General features: G+C 37.3%; 1 protein-coding gene across 1 annotated transcript; it reads right to left on the reverse strand.

Annotated features, from left to right (window-relative positions):
• Positions 1–20: 20 nt before the first annotated feature.
• Positions 21–22,510, reverse strand: PPP2CA (protein phosphatase 2 catalytic subunit alpha). Its single transcript, XM_007421888.4, has 7 exons — positions 22,137–22,510; positions 7,608–7,817; positions 6,852–7,025; positions 6,576–6,665; positions 2,693–2,854; positions 2,393–2,511; positions 21–1,639 (listed from the first exon to the last, which is right to left on the reverse strand). The coding sequence occupies exons 1-7, from the start codon at positions 22,236–22,238 to the stop codon at positions 1,567–1,569; spliced, it is 930 nt and encodes a 309-aa protein (XP_007421950.1). The 5' UTR covers positions 22,239–22,510; the 3' UTR covers positions 21–1,566.
• Between the last annotated feature and the right edge of the window lie 93 nt (positions 22,511–22,603).

Here is a 22,603-nt window from a genome sequence, read left to right on the forward strand (position 1 = left end):
CAAGCATTTTTCCTCCGAACTTTGTTATTGTTACTCCTTTATTGAATAGTAAGTAAAAACACTAGTTACAAAATAAGAGGAAAGCACTGCTATGTGTGTTGATTTTCACATTTGAGACAGAAACTACAAGTGGTTTGTTGGTATATCCCCATTGTTACACTAGAAGATTTTCACCATCATTCAACAAACGTATGATACCAACAATTACAAGAATTTAACTTCCATTGTAATAGGCACATTTTTCCTAGCTATTTAAAAATCCAGGTTCTATGATCAGAATATATTCAGCAAGTATTTGGAGTATTATTTAGTCTATGAATTACTCACTGCCTTCTGCTCAAACCAAAGGAAATTAAGCTATATGTAAAAGGGTCGTGAATGAGATTGCTAATACTAAGAATGGATACAGTATACTGAGATTGATTTATGATCTCTCCCAAGCTCCTTTTCATTCTTTCAGTAGCACAGAAGCAGTAACCCCATATTCTTTTGTTTACAAGTATAGCAAAAAGTAGATTTCATCAGGAACATTGAGAATATATAATTTTTAAGACTATGCATAGGTGAAATTAGACTTAACTTCACAATTGAGACTTTTCTACTTTAAATGCTACAATTAAATGCCAGAAGACCTATTTCACAGAATCAGCTTTCTTCCTATTTGAAAAAATGCTAACAGAATTATAGCAGTAACTATTTGCCTTCCCAATATTTTCACAGGTTACAATATGTGATCCTTAGATTTCCATTATATATGTACTATATATGTTTTCTGAAAACAGCTCAGTTTGTGGCTCAGTATAATTTGGATCCTTCAAAGGTTCAAAGAGACATAAAAGCTACTTTTTATTAAATACAACATGATATGTGCTTGCAATACATTTTAAAGTCAACCATCTTTCAAACTTAGTTCACAAGTTTATTATGAAAAATGCTGCAACACTCTCCTGCAGCAACGTCTTACAGAAAAAAAATTGTTCTTTCAAAGTAATTCACTATGATGAACACGTACATGGGACACTTTGTAGAGGAAAAGTGTGAGAGATAAATGGGGTGGGAACAGAGTTCAGATGAAACAATAATACAATTAAATTAAACTGTTTCCCTAAAAAACAAAATAACACAAATAAGAAAAGTCAGTCTTGGTGCTTATTTAAAATGTTCATTAAGCTTCAATGATAGTTTGCTATTCTTATCTACAATCATGCTGGAAAGCTAAAGCTAAATGGAAAGTTACTTGTAATTCACGAAGTGTTAAATGTCTACGTATTAATATTTGCAGTCTCTCAGAGAAAGCAAAAGTAACTACAAGTAGAACTATGCCAGAAACTGATTTCTTGACCAACAATGTTGCTTCAAGCATGCAATGAACTGGTTCATTCTAAAGTGGTCACAGTCGCTGACAGACAAGAGGCTCTGAATTTCAATATGGCACATCTTTTGGTCCATGTGAAAACAGGTTTCAATGTTAAATGTTTTCTGACACTTTGGAGTTACTGTTGCTCTTCCCATGTTCTTTAGGTCAACACATGGTTCATGGCAATACTGTACAAGTGGAAAATCTCATTACAGGAAGTAGTCTGGGGTGCGACGAGTAACATGTGGTTCACCTCTGCGTGGTGCCGGATCGAACTGCAAACTGGAAGAGAGTCAGATGTTGTTGGCCTATTAATGTTTTTAAAATAATCTATAATATACTTAATACTGGTTGAAATTTCAAACAACTCCTCAGAAAAATCTTTTCAGAAGGAGAAATATTGCCGTTATGGTGGCAAGGTAAATATAGGGAAAAGAAAGGAGTCTCTCTGGGAGAAAGAGGATTCCCATCAAAACTTTTCTGCTTTTCTGAATTTCTAAAGAAGGTTCAAGTAAGTTCTATTCAGGCAGAGAATTAATGTTTTGTCATTCACTCTATACAAAGAGGAACTCAACCTATTTGTGTGGATCTTAGAACTAAACTCCTTAAAATGCATAGTATTGATATAACAGAAGCAAATATCTCTTAACATAACTTGGGGCCTAAGCTGTAGTTTGAAGAACTGATCCAGAAAAATAATTTTAAGATAGATTGCTATTAAGCCTTATAGCAACTTATGAATCAACGAATACACCCTGAAATTTCCAAACAGAAATGTTTTTAATTTTTAAACTATACAAATTTAAAATAAATTTGACATTCTACAAATAGAATGACTGGGGGATGGGCGGCATATAAATTTAACAAACAAACAAACAAACTACTCTCTTCTCTGAAATACCTGACTAGACCAGATCAGACAACAATGCATATTTATTTCCAGCTGCTGAAATTATTTTTGTGAAAGTGTTTTAACTAGGAGTTATAAATAATGCACTTTGATAATTCTCATAGGAATATTTTTAAAATACTTACAATGAGTATTTTAGAGTATCATCAAGCTCCATAATTGCAGCTTGGTTACCACAACGATAACAATAATTTGGAGCACTAAAAATTGTTACTACATTCCGATCATGACACCAATTGTATCCCTGAAAAAAGAAAATATGTACCTTTAATAAAAGAGTCCCTGCAGATAAAATAATATAAGGCGTATAGGCTGCAGTTGTAATAAAATATATTACTGTATTGAAACATGTCTGGGTACGATTTGGTTTGTTTGTTTTAAACAAATATCTCAAAACAGTTCAGAATAGCTCAACACAAGCTTACCTCCATTACCAGCTGATGAGCTCTTGAAACCAACGTAAGACCATTAGCATGGTTGAAAGTTTCTGAAATATCTTGTCCAAAAGTATAGCCAGCTCCTCGAGGAGAAATGCCCCAACCACCACGGTCATCAGGATCTGACCACAGCAAATCACACATCGGACCCTAGGAAATACTTCAACATTATTATTTAGCCTTTAAAAATGTAAGATGCCTAGTACAACATAGAAACTTCAAAAGGAAACATTTGGCTAACTATTTTGGGAACAGTATGCTTTTATCTAGTGCCAATGGCAAAAATTAGCAGAGATGCTAGAAATCTAGCATTTCCCATTTTGTCGAGTTCCATACTCCTGGCATGCTTAAGAATTCAATTACAGCTACCTTTCTTGTGAAGAACAGATATACTGTAACACATTTTAGTAATGAATGCACTTCTGCAAAAAATAGTTTAAAAATCAAGCACCACCAGCATCTCCTTGCCCAAACTCTAGCCATCTACAGGAAGAGGTTTCTTTCAGAACGGTGAAAATAGAACTCAGAACAGTGAAAATTATCTAATTGTTATGCAGTTATGCATACTGACTGCTAGTGCTGGCAATCACAACTCAAACTTAGTGTTTATCTAAAGTTTGAGTTGTGATTGCCAACACTAGCAGTCACTATGCATAACTGGTTTACTCCCTCACTCCAAGCCCAGTGAAGATTGAGGTAGTTAAGTTCACTCATTCTTCTTTAATATAACATGCAAATCAGGCTGGAAGATTTCTTAGAAACATGAGAAATTATTCCCACTCATAATCCATTTTACTTCATTCTTGTGGATATATCTTTAGCATTAAGACATTCCAGGTAACACTTTGGTGCCTTTTAACTACAGTGGTACCTCGGGATACGAACGCCTCTACTAACGAACTTTTCGGGTTATGACCAGCTCCGGCCACAAAAATTTACCTCGATGTGCGAACTCTGCCTCGGGGTACCATCATTTTTCCGCCCTGACACGTGGTCCGCGGCCATTTTCCCGCCCAACACGTGGTCCGCGGCCGTTTTCCCGCCGCGCAGCGCCCGGCCGTTTTCCCGCCCGACGTGTGGTCCGTGGACGCCAGAATGGATTAACGGTAATTACATTGAACCTTATGGGAAAATTTGCTTCGGGGTGTGACCAAATTCGGAGGGCGGAATGGATTAACCGGATTTACATTGAACCCTATGGGGAAATTTGCGTCGGGTTACGACCAACTAGGGATATGCCCAGAGTCACGGAATGGATTAAGTTCATATCCTGAGGTACCACTGTACTGGAATCTCTTTGTTCTATCAGGGAAACTAACAAAATCACCTAGTATGAGAACTGACTCTCTACATAATTTTCCATCCCATGGCTATTTTGAAAGGTCCCTCAACCAACAGTGGAAGGCATGGGGCTTGCAAGAGAAAGTGATTGCTAAAATAATTTCCCTCTCCATTCTGCTGATACCCCTTCTCGATCAAAGAGCACAGGACACAAATCTCTAATGCTGACAATCATAAGATGTTTATTTAGCAAGACTGGCAGGTACACGTAGTAGTGCCTACAGAACTCTGCAACACGTTGGTAATCTATAACACAATTAACCAACTTTGATGAACAGGGTATTAACTTTTAACTCTACGTAATGAATCCACCATTATGAAAATCAGAAGAAAGATTATGCTACTAGACTGGGGAATTTATTGTCTTTCAGATGTTGATGAACTATGACTCAGGGTATCCTTTAACTTGGTCTTGTTGGTGAGGGTTAATTAATATTCAGCAACAAGGACAGTGCCACAAATTCTCCACTTGTGCACTACACTGATATTCTCTCTCATGTCAGCAATTCTGGTACTCAAGACTGTCCTCCTAGATGGAAATTCTGTGTCTCTTAGTAGGGCTCCACATATTCAGTAATTAGTTAATACATTTGTTTTTTTATTAAAATCATATTAAATAGTAACTCTAGACGGAGCCCAAACTATCCCAACAAGTACAGCATTAAAAATAGTGTGGTGAGGTAACAGAAAAAAGTGAGCTTTTTTTTGCAATCATAGAGTAAGAGATAACTTTGTAATCATACTTATATTTGCTGAAAAGGAAATCAGAAACTGCTTCTTTCTATTTCTATTGCTTTTTATTCTCTCTTTTTGCACTTTTTCTTTTTTTCTTCTTTCTTTGTTTTATTTATTCTATATTAGTTTGTGTTAGTTTTTATGTTCTCTTTAAAACTTTTTACTAACATTTATTACAAAAAAAAAGTAGTGAGGTGAAATGAGAAGTTTATTGCAACTCTAGACTCATCAATAATTTGAACAGTACCAGTCTTCCAGGGAAGAAATGGCAGACTGAAGACAGCTTCATGAAAAGTGGAGCCAACAACTGTGGCAGAATGAAGAGCTGGCAAGTAGACTGGCTCTTTGATAATTCCTCTCTGGACAAAGAGAGGATTTGAGATCACCCACAAGTACTCTAGAAAGCTGCTCCTCATGAGGAAACCACAATGCAGAGGTCTCCAGCGGGTTTAGAGCTCTGGGAGACAAGGGAATAGCCATCTTGCTCAAACTGCAGTCAGCACCTTTGAAAGGACACTTAAGTTTGCATACTTCCTTTCCTAATCACTTCTGGAAATTGTTTCTTAACAGCTTTTCAGCTATTAGTTACCTTTGGATCAACAAGTTTCAGAACTTAAAAAAATTTTTTTTTTTTTGGAATAAACAGCAAAAGGATGATTAAAACTTTGATTTTAGAAAGTTACAAATGGACTAAGGGTCCTGATAAATTTGAAATAAGATTTTGGAATTAATTATAAAGAATCCTTCCTGTGGGAAAATGCTTTAGTTTTGAATTCTTTAAAAAAAAAACACCCTAAGACTTTAAAAATTGGACACTAGAGGGAACTAAAGATTATAATTAAAGGAGAAGAACACTCAAACTCAACTCACAATTACAGAATGAAGCAAAATATTTTAACACTGGACATGTTGAATATTTTTGAACGGACCCAGAAATTAATTTTAAGAGTGTCTGCCTCTATAGACAGACTGTGTTTAAAAGATGTTAAGGAAGAGGAACAAGTTTTACCTGACAAGATTGAGACTGATTTGAAAGTGAATTTAAAAATGACAGGCCACAAGAATGACAAGGAAAAAGATGTTACACTGGACATACAAAAGAAACCAGCTGTCTTAATAATTAAAAAGGATATTAAAATAACAAACCAAGAGAGTAACCTGGATAATTTTCCTATATTGGATCTACAAAAGAGGTTTGTTAAAGCTTTGAAGAATTTTGTGAGAAGGGACAAAAAAAAAAGAAATCAAGTTCTAGGACATTATTGGAAGGGATTAAAGATCAAGATTGTTAGAAGTAAGAAGGAGGAATATAAAGCTGGTTTATTTGATCAAGGTTAAAATAGATATGTTGTCATCTCTGGTAACCCTTAACAGACTTTTGCTGACATCAGGACTGAAATCGCAAGGCAAGGCTTTATGGATTTGTTTATAGATAAGAGATGGGATATGGGGAGAAGAGGTAATTTCTTGTATTTTAAGAGAAGATGATAGGTTACTAAAATTGTTTATTCTTGTGGTGAAGGTGGAAATCACTTCTTTATATATTTCTTTTCTTTCTCTTTACTATATTCTTATTTTTTCTTTCTTTTCTATTTTCTTTTCTATTTTTTCTTTTTTGCACCTATTTTTTCTTTTTATTCTTTTATTTTTTTAGTTTGTATTTTTATTTTTGAATTATCTTTAATAAAATTACTATAAAAATTTTAAAAAATAATTTGAAGAGTACTGTTAGACATTAACATGATACTACACACAATCTCAACTCAGAATTTGTACTCAAATGGCATTAAGTTACCTCATGTGGAACTTCTTGAAGACGATCAAGTGCTCTGATATGATCCAGTGTATCTATAGATGGAGAGAGCCCTCCATGTAGACAGAAAATCTGTGAATGTATTGAAGCTATTATTAGAACAACTTTTTTGAATTATCAAGAACTACAGCTAGCTGAACATGTTTACTGAAAGTTCTAGATGATTTTAAAAGAAAAACATATGATTAAAATGCATCGGAACATTCACTGTATTTAGTATCTCTGCTACTATTGACAAGATTTATATTTTCATTATACCTGTCCATCCACCAAGGCAGTAAGAGGAAGATAGTCAAAAAGATCTGTGAAGTATTTCCAGACATTTGCATTTCCGTATTTCCTTAAACACTCATCATAGAAACCATATACTTGAGTGATCTGCCTGCTTTCATGGTTCCCTCGAAGGATAGTGATGCGTTCACGGTAACGGACCTAGAAAACAAGCTAATTAGTATGATCAGAGCAATTAAGAGCTTATCACTTTTACATGCTCTGAGTTGGCTTGTCTCCATCTCTATTAAAACATTGTCCTATACCATAATCATTATTTACAGGTTTATGGAGAAAACATAATTTTTTTAACCTCTATCTCTGGAAAACTAGGTTAAGCAGATCACTTTTTAAAAATCTGTATTCCCTCCCCCCAATCTGTTTAGCTTGATGGTACTGCTATGTGGGGGGGGGGGAGAATAAATTCAAGAGTAGAATCTTATCAGTTCTAGATCTCTTTTCCATCTTATTGAGATGGAGATACAGACTAAAGAAACACAGGAGTTCTCATTATATTTAAGCACCTTATTAAGTACATAGGAGTTTCTTTGAATTACACAATTAAATAATTTTATCCTGTACAATTTTTTTTGTGCAGAATTTTCAACAGCACTAAATCCTTAAAGTAATTCAGAACATAAACGTATTTATATAAAAGGGTGCAAAATATTTGGAAGTAACCCCAAAACTTTCTGTATGGCTGTTATTTCTAATACCAACACTTTTAAAATGTATTTTTATTACCTTAAGCGCTACCAGAAGTGTTACTGTTTCAACAGAGTAGTAACCCCTATCAACGTAGTCCCCCATAAACAAGTAATTTGTGTCTGGTGATTTGCCTCCAATTCTGAAAAGTTCCATGAGATCGTGAAATTGTCCGTGGACATCTCCACAAACTGTTACTGGACATCTTACTTCTTGAACGTTGGATTCTTTTGTTAAGATTTCTTTAGCCTGCAATAGAGCAAAAAGTCAGCTTAATATTAAGTAATTCATTAACATTTCAAAATGCCAAATATTTGACACAAAATATATAGCATATATACTATTTATATATTTTTGTTTTTGAATATTTATTATACATATAAGCACAATCCATTTGGACCAAGGGCAGCATAAAATTATAAAAATCAAAACAGAAAAACAGCATAACATAGACAAAATCCTTAAAACTGTCAAAGCCTTTCATAAATTATTATAACCAGAGATAATAGCAATAACTGAAGAATTGATGATGGATCTTAAATGCTCCTCTAGATAGTTCAGATTCTAAAGCTTCTCTAAAGTTCAGGAGGAATGGATCCATCTAGATTTCTAGTGGAAACCTGCTCTATATGGTGGGTGATATTGCTGAGAACAAGATATTGTTGCTGTAGCCTGGATCTCACATGGGGAAGGGACCTTCAATATCCCAACCTAAGATGTGAATACTAGATGGGTAAAATGTACTTGAAGTAGAAGATCATGCAGGTACCCAGATACCAAACCATTCAGAGTTTTAAAGATTAAAACCAGCGCTTTGAATTGTAAATAGAAACCCACTGGTAGTCAATACAGATTTCACAGCACCAGTATTATTTGTGAATAGGGGCTCTTACCTGCCCACAAGAAGACTACTGCATTTTGGACCAACTGCAGCTTCTGAGTATTTTTCTAAGGGAGCCCCAAGTAGTGTATATTGCAGTAATCTAGCCATGAGATGAGAGCACGGGGGGATCATTTTTTAAAATTTATTTTTTATTAGAATTTTTAAATACAATAAAAGTATTAAAAAAATAAAGGAAAAATAAGAGAAAAAAGAAAAGATAGAAGGAAGGTCAGAAGTCATAATTCTATCAAGTAGTTGCCATCTTACTCTTTCCCTTTCCTCTTTACCCCTTTTTAGTCCCATATCCATAAATCATCAATTCAGTTTTTTCTTCTTTCAACAAAAAATCCATATAAGGTTTCCAATCTTTTAAAAAAGGCTTTATCATTTTGTCCCTAACCAAACTGGTCAGCTTTGCCATTTCTGCAAACTCCGTTAATTTTATAATCTAATCTTCTACTGTGGGTATTTGTGCGGGGGAGTGTCAGTGTTGCAGGGCCTCCTCCCCAAGGAAAAGGTTCAGCTAATGCACTAGCTGGAGCTCAGGCAAAAGCACATCCTGCACAGTCTCCAGTTGCGTACCCAGTAATAGCTAAGTCATGGAGCCACTCCTTTGGGGGAAAGCTACCCCTTCCAGAGTCACCACTGGAGCAGAGAGAGTACCAGATGGTTTCTGGACAACAGGAACCTGGTCTCGCTGGGATTCAATTTTATCCTGCTTTTTCCCCATCCAAATTCTATAACTTCCAAGCACGAGGTCAGGCCTTCTACTGCACCTGAGGTGGACATGTATACCTGAATACCATCATCATACTATTGATACCTCACCACAGACCAACATATGACCTCTACAATGTCACACCTAAGTTCCTGATTTTCAAATCAGTAGCCTGATAGATTAATATTTAGTTCACATATTTCTGAGGTTGGCAGAATGAAGCTATACAAGTCTAATACACTTTTACGATGGTTCAGTCTAAAAAAAAGTTTAAATCCAATTCTCAAGTGTAAAATAATAATGATGTTCAAGGTAACTGTCTAAAATAAATTAGGAAGCTGTTCAAGTGGAAGAAATCCATATATGCACTGCACCCAAAGCAATTATTGTTTGCAAGAAGTTGAAATAACAATCATAGCAGCAATCTATTAAGAAAAAGTAAAATTTTTAGCCCCCAAGTTGCAGAAAAGCTTCAATTCAAAGTTAAGGATTCAGTTCCCCCAGTGATTGTCAGTTAGTTGTATTTCTGTAAGAACTAGAGTCCTACCTGCAGACAACCCTAGCTATACAGAAAAATATTATAACCAACATCAATGTGCACCAACAGCAAGACTTATTCAAATCTCATGTAAGAGAACAGTCGGTTTCTCTCAGCCTGATCTGGCCCTCCCCCCACAAAAAATATCAAAACATTAACAAACAGATAAAACTTTTGCTGCTAGACAAAGCTATAGAAAATGGAAGCTGATGAAATTTCAGACAAATTAACATAAATACGTTTGTCCCAGATACATGTTCTTTCTTGACAGAATTAGATGGAACTTGTATTCTTTCTGATAGAATAACGCCTGGTAAGTTTTAGATGAACATGTTCAAGTTTTTTGTGCAAACTGTGAGTCAAAAAAGGATGCACTTTTCTCTGTATGTTATTGTGGGCAACCATGACAAATACATACAACATAGATATAGCACTATATACATCTGCTCCTGGGAATGAGAACTATGAAACAGTACTAAATATTTGAATCCTTCAGCATATTTCAACATCTTTTCCCCAAAGCAATGTAACTAGAGAATGATAAAGTATTACTATGGCCAGAAGCCAGAACCTAAAGTCTATACCTCTCCACATCAGTATTCTTCCTTATAGAGATTAAGTGACAATATTTGTATATGTCTATATCATCAAAAAGCTTCAGAAAGATCTAACGGGTGTCTGCACTGTTACCTGACTTTGGTGGTATATTCAACTGAATAAGTTACATACAGGCAGTCCCCTGGTTAAGAACAAGTTCCATTCCTAACTCTGTCTTTAACTCAAATTTCTATATAAATCAGAACTCCTACTTAAAAACGGACTGCCTATTACTAAAAATGGCAGATGGTGTTGTCCTTCCACAAGCCAATGAACTGCTGAAGCTGCACAATGCTTTCAGGAACCACTGAAAACAGGCTGTATATTAAAAACATGAGGCTTCAGCAGTTCCTGAAAGTATCATGCAGCTTCAGTGGTTCATTGGCTTGAGGAAGGACAACACCATCTGCCATTTTTAGTAATAGGCAGTCCGTTTGTATCTAGGGGTTGTCCTTAATTCAAACATTCTTAGCCTGAGGACTGCCTGTATAGACATTTCAAATGGTGTCTTCTTTTAGAAGACCTACATAGCCAAGAAAAAGGCTACCTAGAGCGCACACATATAAAAGTCCTGCTGCAAAGCAGTCAAACATTTTCTCTAAACAGTTCAGAAAAGTTTCAGTTAGAAAATTACCAACTAAAAATCTGTTTGTCCCATAGTTCAAATGAAACTTATATCACAGAAAAGATGCACATCATTGTTCAGTTTGCTCCAAATAATTCAGAATTGGAACTGAAGGAGGAAGCAGGCCATCTAAAGCTAATCAGACATGTTCCATTTTACACTACTTTCATGAGTATTAAAAACTTCTGTGGGCCAATCTTCCCCATCTGCATAATATTTCATGTTTTCGTATTGCTACTGAATATTATTCTATGCCAAGCAGACTTGGGGTTCAATATTGTAATTGAAGTTATTACTTTGAAGCACCAAAGCTGAGTGCTGCTAATAGTGCTGAGAATAATAAGAGAACTACTCTGTGCCGCCTTCTCTCTTTACAAACACAGCCAATTCTGCAGAATAAGATTGTTGCTGGGACATCTTGTACTTTCTTTTAATTGTCTCTAAAGGCAGGCAACACAAGGATGTTATTTTCATATTAAGCCTCATATTTAACAACATCCAGAAAGCTTTGTGAACTAATGCATTCTGTTTTACGATAGAAATATATACTATATGCACCTGAAAGACCAGATTTCTCTATAAGTAGTCTATTTTTAAAATGTGAAGTCTGACATACTTTCACTGACATTATGGTATAATTTAGAGCCATTTACTTTTCAAATAACTACTTGCCAACACATTAAAAAAAATAGAAGCAGTATTAAATACAAAGGTTGTATTAACTAATGTTAGCCTCCAAAAATCAGTATTACAGATTAAGGTGAAATGAATTACTTAAAATTGAGACATACACATGAAATTACTAATGTAACAATTATAATCAATTTTCTAAGCCTGGAAAACAAACTGTTTGGATTTAACGAGCCCTAACAATGATAGTTTTGTTTAAAATGTAGAACAAGTGCAAAAGCAGAAATGTTTCAGCTTTCTCTTAAGTGTCACTTAGTTTTTCTTTATTCTAGCATGCAACAATGTCTGTATTCAAATCCAGGTCAAAAGAGGGTCTTTTTAGGGCACAAAAATTTGAGGGAGGCACTGGACATGTTTAAAATTCTGTGAGCATGCTGTGGCATTTTCACAATAAGATATCATGGTCAGGTCTCAAGCATGGATTTACCTGAAGCCAAACTGATACTGCTGCTCTCTGGCACTCTTTAGCCACATGATTTCATTAGTTATGACTCCTGTAATCCATGGAAGCTATTGTAATAAAAAAATCTTTAGCATCCAAACCAAAAAATATTACTTATTTGAATCATACCTACTAGGTCATAATTCCTTATCAGCTTTATTTGAAGACACGCTTTTCCATTCATGTAATAGAGTCATGAAAAGATGAAAATGCAATATTGCGTAAGTAATAAAATAATGAAGACCCAACAAATAAAAAATTCTTAAGAAGCAGCAATAAACACTGCACTGTCACAACAAAATAGCACTTCGGATCTTTTCAGTTAACAGACCGATGTTAGCATGCCTGCAAAGCTGTCCATCCAAGTATGTATGCTTGCCAGAAATAACTGCCTGAAGTTAAATTACAGTGTTGATTTTAAATGTGATTGGATATCTAAAAATCAAGCGAATTATTGTTTAATATTACTGAATATTACATTGTCAAATAATTTTCTACAAGCATTATTATCATTGCCAACACCAGGTATCTTAAGAGTACTGGCAGAAATTGATTTTTAAAAAGCTAATCTATGGTCTTATATACTATACCCAATGCTGTACCATCACAAAAATGAAGCAAATGAGATATATTCTATACCTCAATTAAATTAACTCAATATAAACATCTATTGGCTTTCTAAAATCTATAAAAATGGCATAAATACAAGAAAACAAGTTCAAAACAAGCCAGGCTCTATGAATAAAAATTCTTATTTACAGCAGTGTAGATTACAGAAAATTATTTCCCAAAATGTTTTTAATTTACAGGTAGTCCTCATTTAATGACCCTAATTGGGACCAGCAACTCCGTCGCTAAGCAACATGGTCTTTAAGTGAAATGTCATGTGACCACTCCGCTTAGCAACAGCAGTTCTGGCAATCCCAGTTGCTGTGGATGAGTGATCCCACACAGTTGTTAGGCAAGAACCCACCCAGATCCAAGCCATTCTTGGAAGGTAAGTGACCACTCCACTTCAACTCCCCCCTTCCACCTATCTTCCCCCATCTCCACCAGCTGCCCCACCACCTGGCCTGCCTACCACCGTACCCACCACACCGTGCACCACTACTGTACTGGCTGGGGCCTTGTTTCACGCCAGTGTAGCCAGCGCCTCCTTTCGTACGCTGGCTGGGGCCTTCTTTCACAATAGAAGGATCTGGGCCGGTCATGAAAGAAGGCTGGGATGCAAAATAAGGCCCCAGCTGCGCAAAAAAAAAGGATCCTTCTTTCATGCCAGCACAGACGAGGCCTTCTTTCATGTGTTGGCCTTCTTTTCCATGCCGCCCAGGTCCTTCTTTCACAAAAGAAGGACCTGGCCAGTGCACAAGAAAAGGCCCCGGCTTCACAAGCGCACAAGAAGGCCCGGCTGGTACATTAGTGGTGCACAATGCAGCGGGTGTGGCAGCAGTGAGCAGAGCTGATGTGATGGAATGGACTTATGAAGGCCATGCTCAGGGAGATAAGCGTGTTCTTAGCCCCCAACAGGAGCATGGGAAGTTCAAGATGAGGCTGGCACCTCCCTAAGGAATTCACGGTGTTGTGGCTGGCTGGCTTGGGAACTTGGGTTCAGTCTGGTGAGATTCTGTCTTGAGGTGGAAGCTAATAAATGCAACAGAACTGTATTTGCATTGTCTCTTCGAGTTCTTTGGGCTGAACCTGACATCAGTCTCACCAGACTGAACCCAAGTTCCCAAGCCAGCCAGCCACAAACACCGTGAATTCCTTAGGGAGGTGCCAGCCTCATCTTCTTGAACTTCTCATGCTCCTGTTGGGGGCTAAGAACACGCTTATCTCCCTGAGCATGGCCTTCATAAGTCCATTCCATCACAGCTGGGCAGTGGGGGCAGCAGGTAGGAGGGCAGCCAAAAAGCAGTCGTAAATGTAGGTGGGCTCAAATTTTGTTCATGTGACTGCAGGGGCAATGCAACAGCCAGAACATCAAGGACCAATCATAAGTCCCTTTCTTCTGCACCATCATAAGTTTAAATGGTCACTGAACAAATGGAGGTTAAGCAAGGGCTACCTGTATAGCCACCTAATTATATTCTATCAGAGTATGACAATGAATGGTGAACCTATATATATAGGTTCAATGTGAAGAGTTCTGGTATTACAACTTTGCTCTGAGCTTTGAAAGCCTAAATCAAAACACAACTGGTAATTAGACTTAAAAGAAACAAAGCACAAGATCTATGTTTTTCCTATACAGGTGGTCCTTGTTTAACAGCCACTCATTCAGCAACCATTCAAATTCACAATGGTGCTGAATGAGTGGTGGTTATGACCAGTCCTTGTCCTCGCAGCATCCCAGTCACATGATCGCTATTTCTGACCTTCCCTGCCAGCTTCTGACAAGCAAAGTCAGTGGGGAAGCCAGAAGTCACGGTCACCTGAGGCCCTCGCTTAATGACCTGCATGGTCCTTGTTTAACAACAGCAACTGGGACTGCTGGAACTGCCACTGAAAAGCAGCGCAGTCACATGGTTTTTCAACTTACAACCGCGTCGTTTAACAATGGAGTTTCTGGTCCCAATTAGTATTGTTAACCAAGAATTACCTGCACGGTAAGTATAAAATTGGGTTAGCAATGTTTGCAGGCTCAGAGACTGCAATTTGGCTTCCCAAGGACTGCAAGAGGCCATCCAAGAACTATGACACCAACAGGCGGGCATGTGCATGCCCTTTTTCTGGCTGTGAATAGAAGTAGGAGGCTTCTAGAAGTCATACCATTATCACCCCTGTTAAAGCCCCCAATGGCCCTAAACTATGGTGCCAAAATTCATGTTATTGTCAATTGTGAATACTACAATCTGGGGTGGCAGCGGTTACATGAGGCCCACAAATTATCTATTGCTGGTATGTAATATACAGCAACTGGACAATCATGAAATCCCAATAGTATTATAATAAATTATCCCAAATTCTTATATAAAAGTTTCCACATTTAGTATAACACCATAGCCGACACTGCTCAGATTACAATATTTTAGTTAAAATATGAAGTTAACTTTCAAACAGTATTGTCAAACATATTCTTTTACCAAGAATGAACATTTTAATTTACCACCAGTCATGGCTATGCACAATATTTTAAAGCTAAAATTAAAAATAAGGAAAATATTATATAAATGTGAATAGCACAGATGCAAATATTTATCAAATTTCTATTCTGGCATAATCTACAAGGATTCCTGGTAATTAGAAGTACAAGTACTGGAGACAACCTAGCTGTAATGATTTTTATCTTGGTAATTTTTTGTTCAGACTGAAAGTGTGTATTGTATGTGGGGCTATTTAGAAGGTAGTTTAGAAACAGTGCAAATAGAAATTCAAGAGCTATCAGAGCCATGGATTTCAGATTAGTGTTCAGGCCTAGTTCAGTCAACCTAATTGAATACCCCTTTCCAAATATATCTATTTGTGCCAAAATACCATAGACGTCCCTAGTAACGCTTCTCATCTGAAGGAGCTGAAATGAGAAGAATTATTTTTTTCACCGGCAGCCTTCTATCTCTTGAGTAACTCAGTTAACATTCAGATTAGTTGTTTTTTTTTTAATGGCAGCCAAAATGTTTCTATTCTCACACTGTACCATTTTCAGTATGCAAGTGGCACTATTTAATCCTTATGGTATGGTTTTAACTTTTATACCTTTATAAAGTATTTTTGCATGTGTGTTTGATTTGATTTTCTATCAATATCTATGCTATCTTGCATATTATTTTTTAATGCATGTATTGCTTGAAGACATTTACCATGTGTACAGGCCATGAGCAGAACTATGTTGCAGGTCTGCAAGTTTGTAGTATGCTAAATGTTTTATTAAATTGTTGCAAGCATAAAACTTCCCATCTTTAGCATGAAGCAAGTAAATTCAAGCATTCTGGAAGTGTTTCAAACTCAAAACAGAGCACAGTATGCTGATGCCTCAGCATAAAACACTTCCAATATTCAGCCCATTTCATTCAGCCCATTTCACTTTCAGAGTAGCAGTAGGAAATTTAAGTTTCACATCTGAAACTGTTTGAATCAAAATGTTTTATTAACCTAACGAGCATAGAATTTTCCACTTAATGTGCTAACAATGCCTATTCTGGAACTATTAAAAATGTGAGATTTGGTGACAGTCTGCCTCTTAAAAGCATTAAATTAAGACCTCATATAGTTTATTCTTAGTAGAGTGAATACATTCAGACTTTACCACAGTATTCTTCAAGCATTCACCTGAACTAATTAGGATTTTAAGTGAGTAGGTGACAGGAACATTTGTGCCATCTCAACCCCTAGATGTACCCTCTCAGCAGGACCCACAACCATGAGAACTGGACTGTGAGAAGATTTTTTTTTTGCATCCTTCACTCCATGCAGCATGCTGGATATAAGCAAGAGCCTGGAAATGCAACCTTGTCATCTTAGCCTCTTGTAAGATCTCAAGAGGCTTACAGAAGAACTAGATGCCAAAATGAAGAATGGGGAAGTTCAGGGCTTGAGGTTGAGGTCATGCACAATCTATTACAATGACTGATTACTGTTCACTTTATATTATTTGTTTCATTAACCAAAACTGTACATTACAACCTGAACTGTAGTTGCATAGAATAGATACGAATGAGTTTTCAGTAAGCTGGGATACAGCTAGAATACAACCAATAAAGAACTTCATGTAAACATATTCAAGCACAAGTAAAAGCAAATAAATATTTTCTGTCAATAAAATAGCAGTGCTGCCTCTACTGCATCCTAAGTAATTTTCTAATGCAACTTTCCACATGATCCAAGGCCTGTTTTAGTTCAGACTACGGACAGATGTAGTACATGGAATAGCACTCAGAATAATGCTTTGGTAAATTTGCAAAATGCTTAAGATTAACTCATCCATATCTACTGATGCGGTTCAAAAAATAAATTTACTATAAGTGCTGTTAATTCTCTTTTGTGGAATAGGTTTCAGTTGTCTCATTCTAAGGATTTGAATAGAATATTTGGAAAAGTTAAATCTAATCCATAATTGTTCAACCCTTGTCCTGGGATAATCCTGGGCCACCATGGGAGTGGCAAAATTGATTCCCGAGATTCTAAATATCTTAACCATCAACTACTTGTAAACACTCTCTATTTGGTCTTCAGTTGTAGTGAGAAATACAAGGCATTCTTGGCTAAGCGTGACCATCAAGATCCATTTTGCTTCTTGCTTCAAGTTTGTCTTGGACATACTGAGTGACCACTTCTAATACTCATAAAACAGTATTTAAATTTCTTATTACTGACTAGTTTATCTTTCTAAATAGGCTTAAATTGTTTATACTGCATAGTGATCATGATCCCCCACTTCCACCCAGCTGGCCCATCCCAGTAAGTCAAAGACAAAGGAAAGTGCACATATATAGTTACGTATGGCTTCCAAAATAGAGAAAACATATTTTCTAAGTATAATTTTATTTTTGCAAGTACAGGTATTTTCTAAATTAGTTTTTTTTTCTCAAAACCCAATAATAAGCATTCAGCTGACTTTTCTGCCTACAATATTTTTCCACAGCTACAATTGGTCTTCATGTTTACTAGAGCCATGAAGTCACCCAAATCATGTTTTTTTCTCTCTTAAAATATGGGCACAAATTTAGCTCAAAGCAATAATGTGATGAGATCCTACAAGATTCATCTTATTCTTGCTATTTATCGTTAGGATTTATGTCTTAAGCAACACTTAAAAGATTCAAAACATTAGTTTGATTCCAAAAGCTGAACTTTTAAACTTTAAGCTATCAGTCTAAGTGAATGAATGACTTTCAATAAACCTTAAGCACATCTCATGAGACACTGAAATACACAAAACCATAGAACAGAACAGCTTGGATCCCTTGGTTTTTATTTGGAATGTTACATTTAATCCAAGCTAAGTCAATTAATGTTTCACAGGGCTTCAACTACCAACTTAAATGCTGATCAGGTGAATAACATTGAAAAGCTTCATTACTTCTTATGAGAACCTTGAATACTACATACTCCAATTCACCTGGTTTCTATTAGTACCTAATCCAATTCAGAACTAATTAACAACTGCATATTCAGCTAATATGTTACTTATCTTCATATCTGAATTAAAGGCATACCATTATAGAAGCAGGAAGCTATTTTGATTAGAAAAGAGAACCAGCATGGAGGAAATGGACAAACTATTATTTTCTTTATTAGCAACCTATCACACAGAAAAAGGCAATATAGTTTACTATATTTCCAGTATCTGTGTCAGTGGGGCAATATTTCTTGTCATTAATATCAGAATACAAGAGAAAAATTAAAATCTGTTTAATATCCTTACAGCAAATCACTATTTTAAATAGACTCACCCCTTAAGCACTTTGCCTTAAGTGTCTGACTTTTTAGTGTAAAGAATTCTTTATGGTCAATTTTTCCTATGCCCATGTTATTCCTTGATGTGTTTGAACAAAACCTGCCACTTATATTGAAAATGATTTCTTCTGTCCACAGAAAACATTCTGTAGCAAAGTGCTAAGCATTTTCTCTGTCCAAAGCAACCTTTTTTTTTTAACAGTGACATTCTTCCCTTCTTCCATAATTTATCATCAAATTGTATTTCCTATAAGGTGTTGTTATACAGGAATACTGCACTAAGTGCTGAGCACTAACAAGACTGAAAACAAAAATAACACCAGACTGCTTTAAGAACACCAAGATTGCCAAAATAATTTTAAAAACCTTTGTTAAAAGAGGTAATGACCCAATGCAGAATGAACATGACAACAGCCCCAGCAGTATGAGAAGTTCCCCCCAGCTGGAAAAGAAAAACAGAGAACAAGAGATGACTGTTAACTTGAACAAAAATCTTAGAACAGCTAAGATTTTCTATAAGTATGCTATAATATTTTGTACAAGTCTGACTGGTATGTCATTATACCAGTCAGTTCTTATTTTATTTTATTTTATCAGTTTTATAAAAAAAATTCTTTACTAGATTTCACTTCTGAACTTTTCAGAACATAAATTGGCAGGAACGTTTATCTCAACTTTGGTATAATCTGAACAACCCAAGAAGTTGGTGAAGTTTTCAATAAAATTTAAAAGCATTTCAGATAGCCAGGTCTGCAAAACCACAATCTTTACCTGCTATTCCTATCATACTGGCAAAAAAGTTATGATAAATCTACAAGACAATATTTCAATTATTCATTTACGTATCATTAAACAGACAGAAAAGGTTGTTCGTCTCAGACCACTCTCATCTAATGTTAAAATCATGCTGGCCTTACCACAAATTACTACTGCATGTGTTTCTGCAGTTTAACCTCACTCCTTAAATTACAGGTAGTCATTGTTTAGTGACCAGAACTGGGACTGGCAACTTGGTTATTAAGCGAAGTGGTTGCTAAGTGAAGCCATGACTGTGCTTATGATCTTACTTCAGCTTTCCTTTACTTTACAGACCTGGGAAGTTATAAAAGCGAGGATTGGTCATAAAGTTACTCTTTCATCACCAATGTACCTGTGAATGGTCACTAAATGAGGCAGTCACTAAACAAGGGCTACCTGTATTTTGATTTTTCTCTCCTGTTCCAGGCATTCTAGAATGCCTTCCAATTTATTTACCTATCAAAGGTAAACAGACTGCTCTGAGTATGGAAAAGATTTATTTGCTATCTTTAATGTCTAACTCTTTAACAAAACCATAAAAACTGGAGCTTCGAATACTAGTTAATACCAGTATCCCATAATAAATGAGCTGTAAATTCAGTGTATTAGGCTCCTTTTAATGTTTTGCACAGGAAGAATGCATGCCCAATAAACAACTAATGAGAAAGGATTAATTTACTGTAAATAGGCAACATTAAAATAAATCCTCCATTACTTATTTTTCTCCTTCCTATAAATAACATGCCAAAGTAGTGGAAAATCTTCATCCTCCACTCCCAAATCTTTATACTTCAAAATTGAATTCCTACCATCTCTAAAGTTTTTTAGTATGCAAAGTATACATGTATTCAGTTTAGCATGTAAAAATGACAGAATTCAAAATTCAGAATTAACATTGCAGTAAGACAGTAATGGCGAACCTATGACACACGTGTCAAAGGTGACATGCCACATTTTGGATGACACGCAGCATTCATCAACACCAAGCAAGAACAATTCTCCCTCTTTGAGTTACCAAAGAAACTGAGTTTGTTTTACTCATATTTCATTTTCATATTTCATATTTCATTATTATTTGAAAATATAAATGTATTCTTTATAGAATACATAGAACCACACGATTGTATTGTATTGTATTGTATTTTTTTTAAAATAAATATGTAAAGAATTGTTTCTCTTTTGTTCGGGGGGGGGGGCATGCCAGCAGAGTCAAGTTAGACATTTTCCAAATTTTTGACATACCGAGTCCAAAAGGTTCGCCATCACTGCAGTAGGAGCATACTAAGCTACTTTAGCAAACTTACCAAGTAACTGAGCAGTAAATACAGACCAAAATGGTTTCCTCACATAATAGACTTGGTTGGCAAGTTGCTTAATCAGACAACCATTAAATTTTTTAAAATAAACTAGCATGGTTGAGAAAATTACAACATTTATACTGGAACTCTAAATAAGTGTAAATTCCTTCCATGGATTCCAACTAAACTTACAACTTAATAATTGTTTATATCAAAAATCATCCTAACAGTTTTAACTGCTATGTCACTGAAGGTTAAATATAAAAAACTTATGAGTCTAATGAAAATTACCAAATCAGTACACAAATCTCATCAGATACATTTCTAGCCAAAAAATACTTACCTAAAACCATAAACTGTAAACTTCAGTAAGTTTAAACTTTAATTAAATGCAATTATTACATGTATAGACTAACCCAGGAGTCAATTTAGAATAAGGAATACTATGTGTTGAGAGAAGGTTTCCTACTTGCTTTCTCCTGCTGCCATTAAGTGTACAGTAATTTAATGAATGGTATTCAAATACATCATAAAAAAATACCAATTGCATTTTAGTATGAAGGAATTTGACAGTCAATGTTACAATCCAATTTAACTGATTCCTCACTAAATGCTACTGCAATACAAGAAAACACATTCATAGACCCCAGGGTGTTCCACCGACTTTCTTTTCCATACTCCTCCAATTATTCCAACAATGTACTCTTCTATGTGTCAACTCAGAAGTAAGCTCCATGAAGTTCAGTGGAATAAAATGCCAAGGAAACCTTGTAAAATTACAGCCTATGCGCATAAATCACGATCAAGGCAAGCAACGATATTCTGACCGCATGAATTAACGCTGAACCATCTCGATCCAAGGTTGGGGCTACCGAGAGGGCTGGGGGTTGTGCGAGTTTAGAACAATACGTTTTGCTCCTCTTTTCTCCTCGCCGGAATCCCACCAAACCTCCCCCACCATCACTCTCCCTTGTATCAAAACCCGCCCGCCGAACACAAGGGGCTTTCTAGCAGCATATTTTCGGAGAAAGGCGCCATTTTAAGAGCTGTGGGAGGAGGGGGGACTGGCGATGCGACAGGGGGCGCAGGACCGGCGGGGGAAGTGATCCACTCAGCCACACCGACTACTCCGCGGAGTGAAAATACCTCAGGGGCGCTCCCCGGGGTCTACAGGGTAGGCAGCCTCGCTGCGAAAACCCCTTCTCTACCCTGCACCTGCCCTGAGACACACCCCGCTCTGCCTTCCCGGGGCAGATTTATTCCGCTTCCACCTTCGCCGCCGCTCCTTCTCCTTTCGTCCCGCCGGGACGGCGCCCCTTGCGGTGGCTCCCAACTCCGCGCTTGAGAGCGGCGCTCGTCCCAGCGCCCTCCCCAGCCCGCAGCCGCTTCTCCATCTCAGCGGAGCCCTCCTCGCTCAATGCCGCCGCCCGCGATCCCACCTGAGCGCCCTTCCAGACCCTCCAGGACTCGGCGCGTCTCCGCAGAGGCTCCTTTCCCGGCTGTCGGGCCTCTTCGCACCCCCCGCACCCCCCCGCGGGGTCCTGGGTCTTCCCCCGCTTCCCGCTGAACCGCCATTGGCTGCCCACCTTCTCGCACAGGCTCTTCACTTGCCCTTCCGAGAGCTGCTTGCATTCGTTCAGCTGCTCGACCCACTGGTCGAGCTCCTTCGTGAAGACCTTCTCCTCCATCCTCGCTGATCCCGCCGCCGCTCCTTCCTGCCTGCCTTCTCTCCCTCGCCGGCACCCACCACCCCTGCCCCACCTCCGCCCACGCTTCTCCTCCCTCCCCCTCAGAGATTAGAGGAGGCTGCTACGCGTCTGGAGAAGCGAGCGGTGGACGGAGGAGGAGGAGAGAGACATGTACGACGGAATCTCTCCGCCAAGGCGACGAGGACCAGCGGCAGCTACTTCTCACGCTCGCTGGTCCGGTCCGCTCTCCATGTAATGGCTGCCGCGCCTTGACGTCACCCCCACACTTCCCACCCTCCTTAGACGAGCTCAGACGCACCAGGCGACGCGCATGCGTCCTTTACAGTTAGATGGGTGGTTCTGCC

Source organism: Python bivittatus, unplaced genomic scaffold (genome assembly GCF_059951505.1).
Source record: "Python bivittatus isolate LINGU-HERP-01145 unplaced genomic scaffold, Pbiv_v1 ctg000080_np1212, whole genome shotgun sequence".
Classification (NCBI taxonomy): domain Eukaryota; kingdom Metazoa; phylum Chordata; class Lepidosauria; order Squamata; family Pythonidae; genus Python; species Python bivittatus.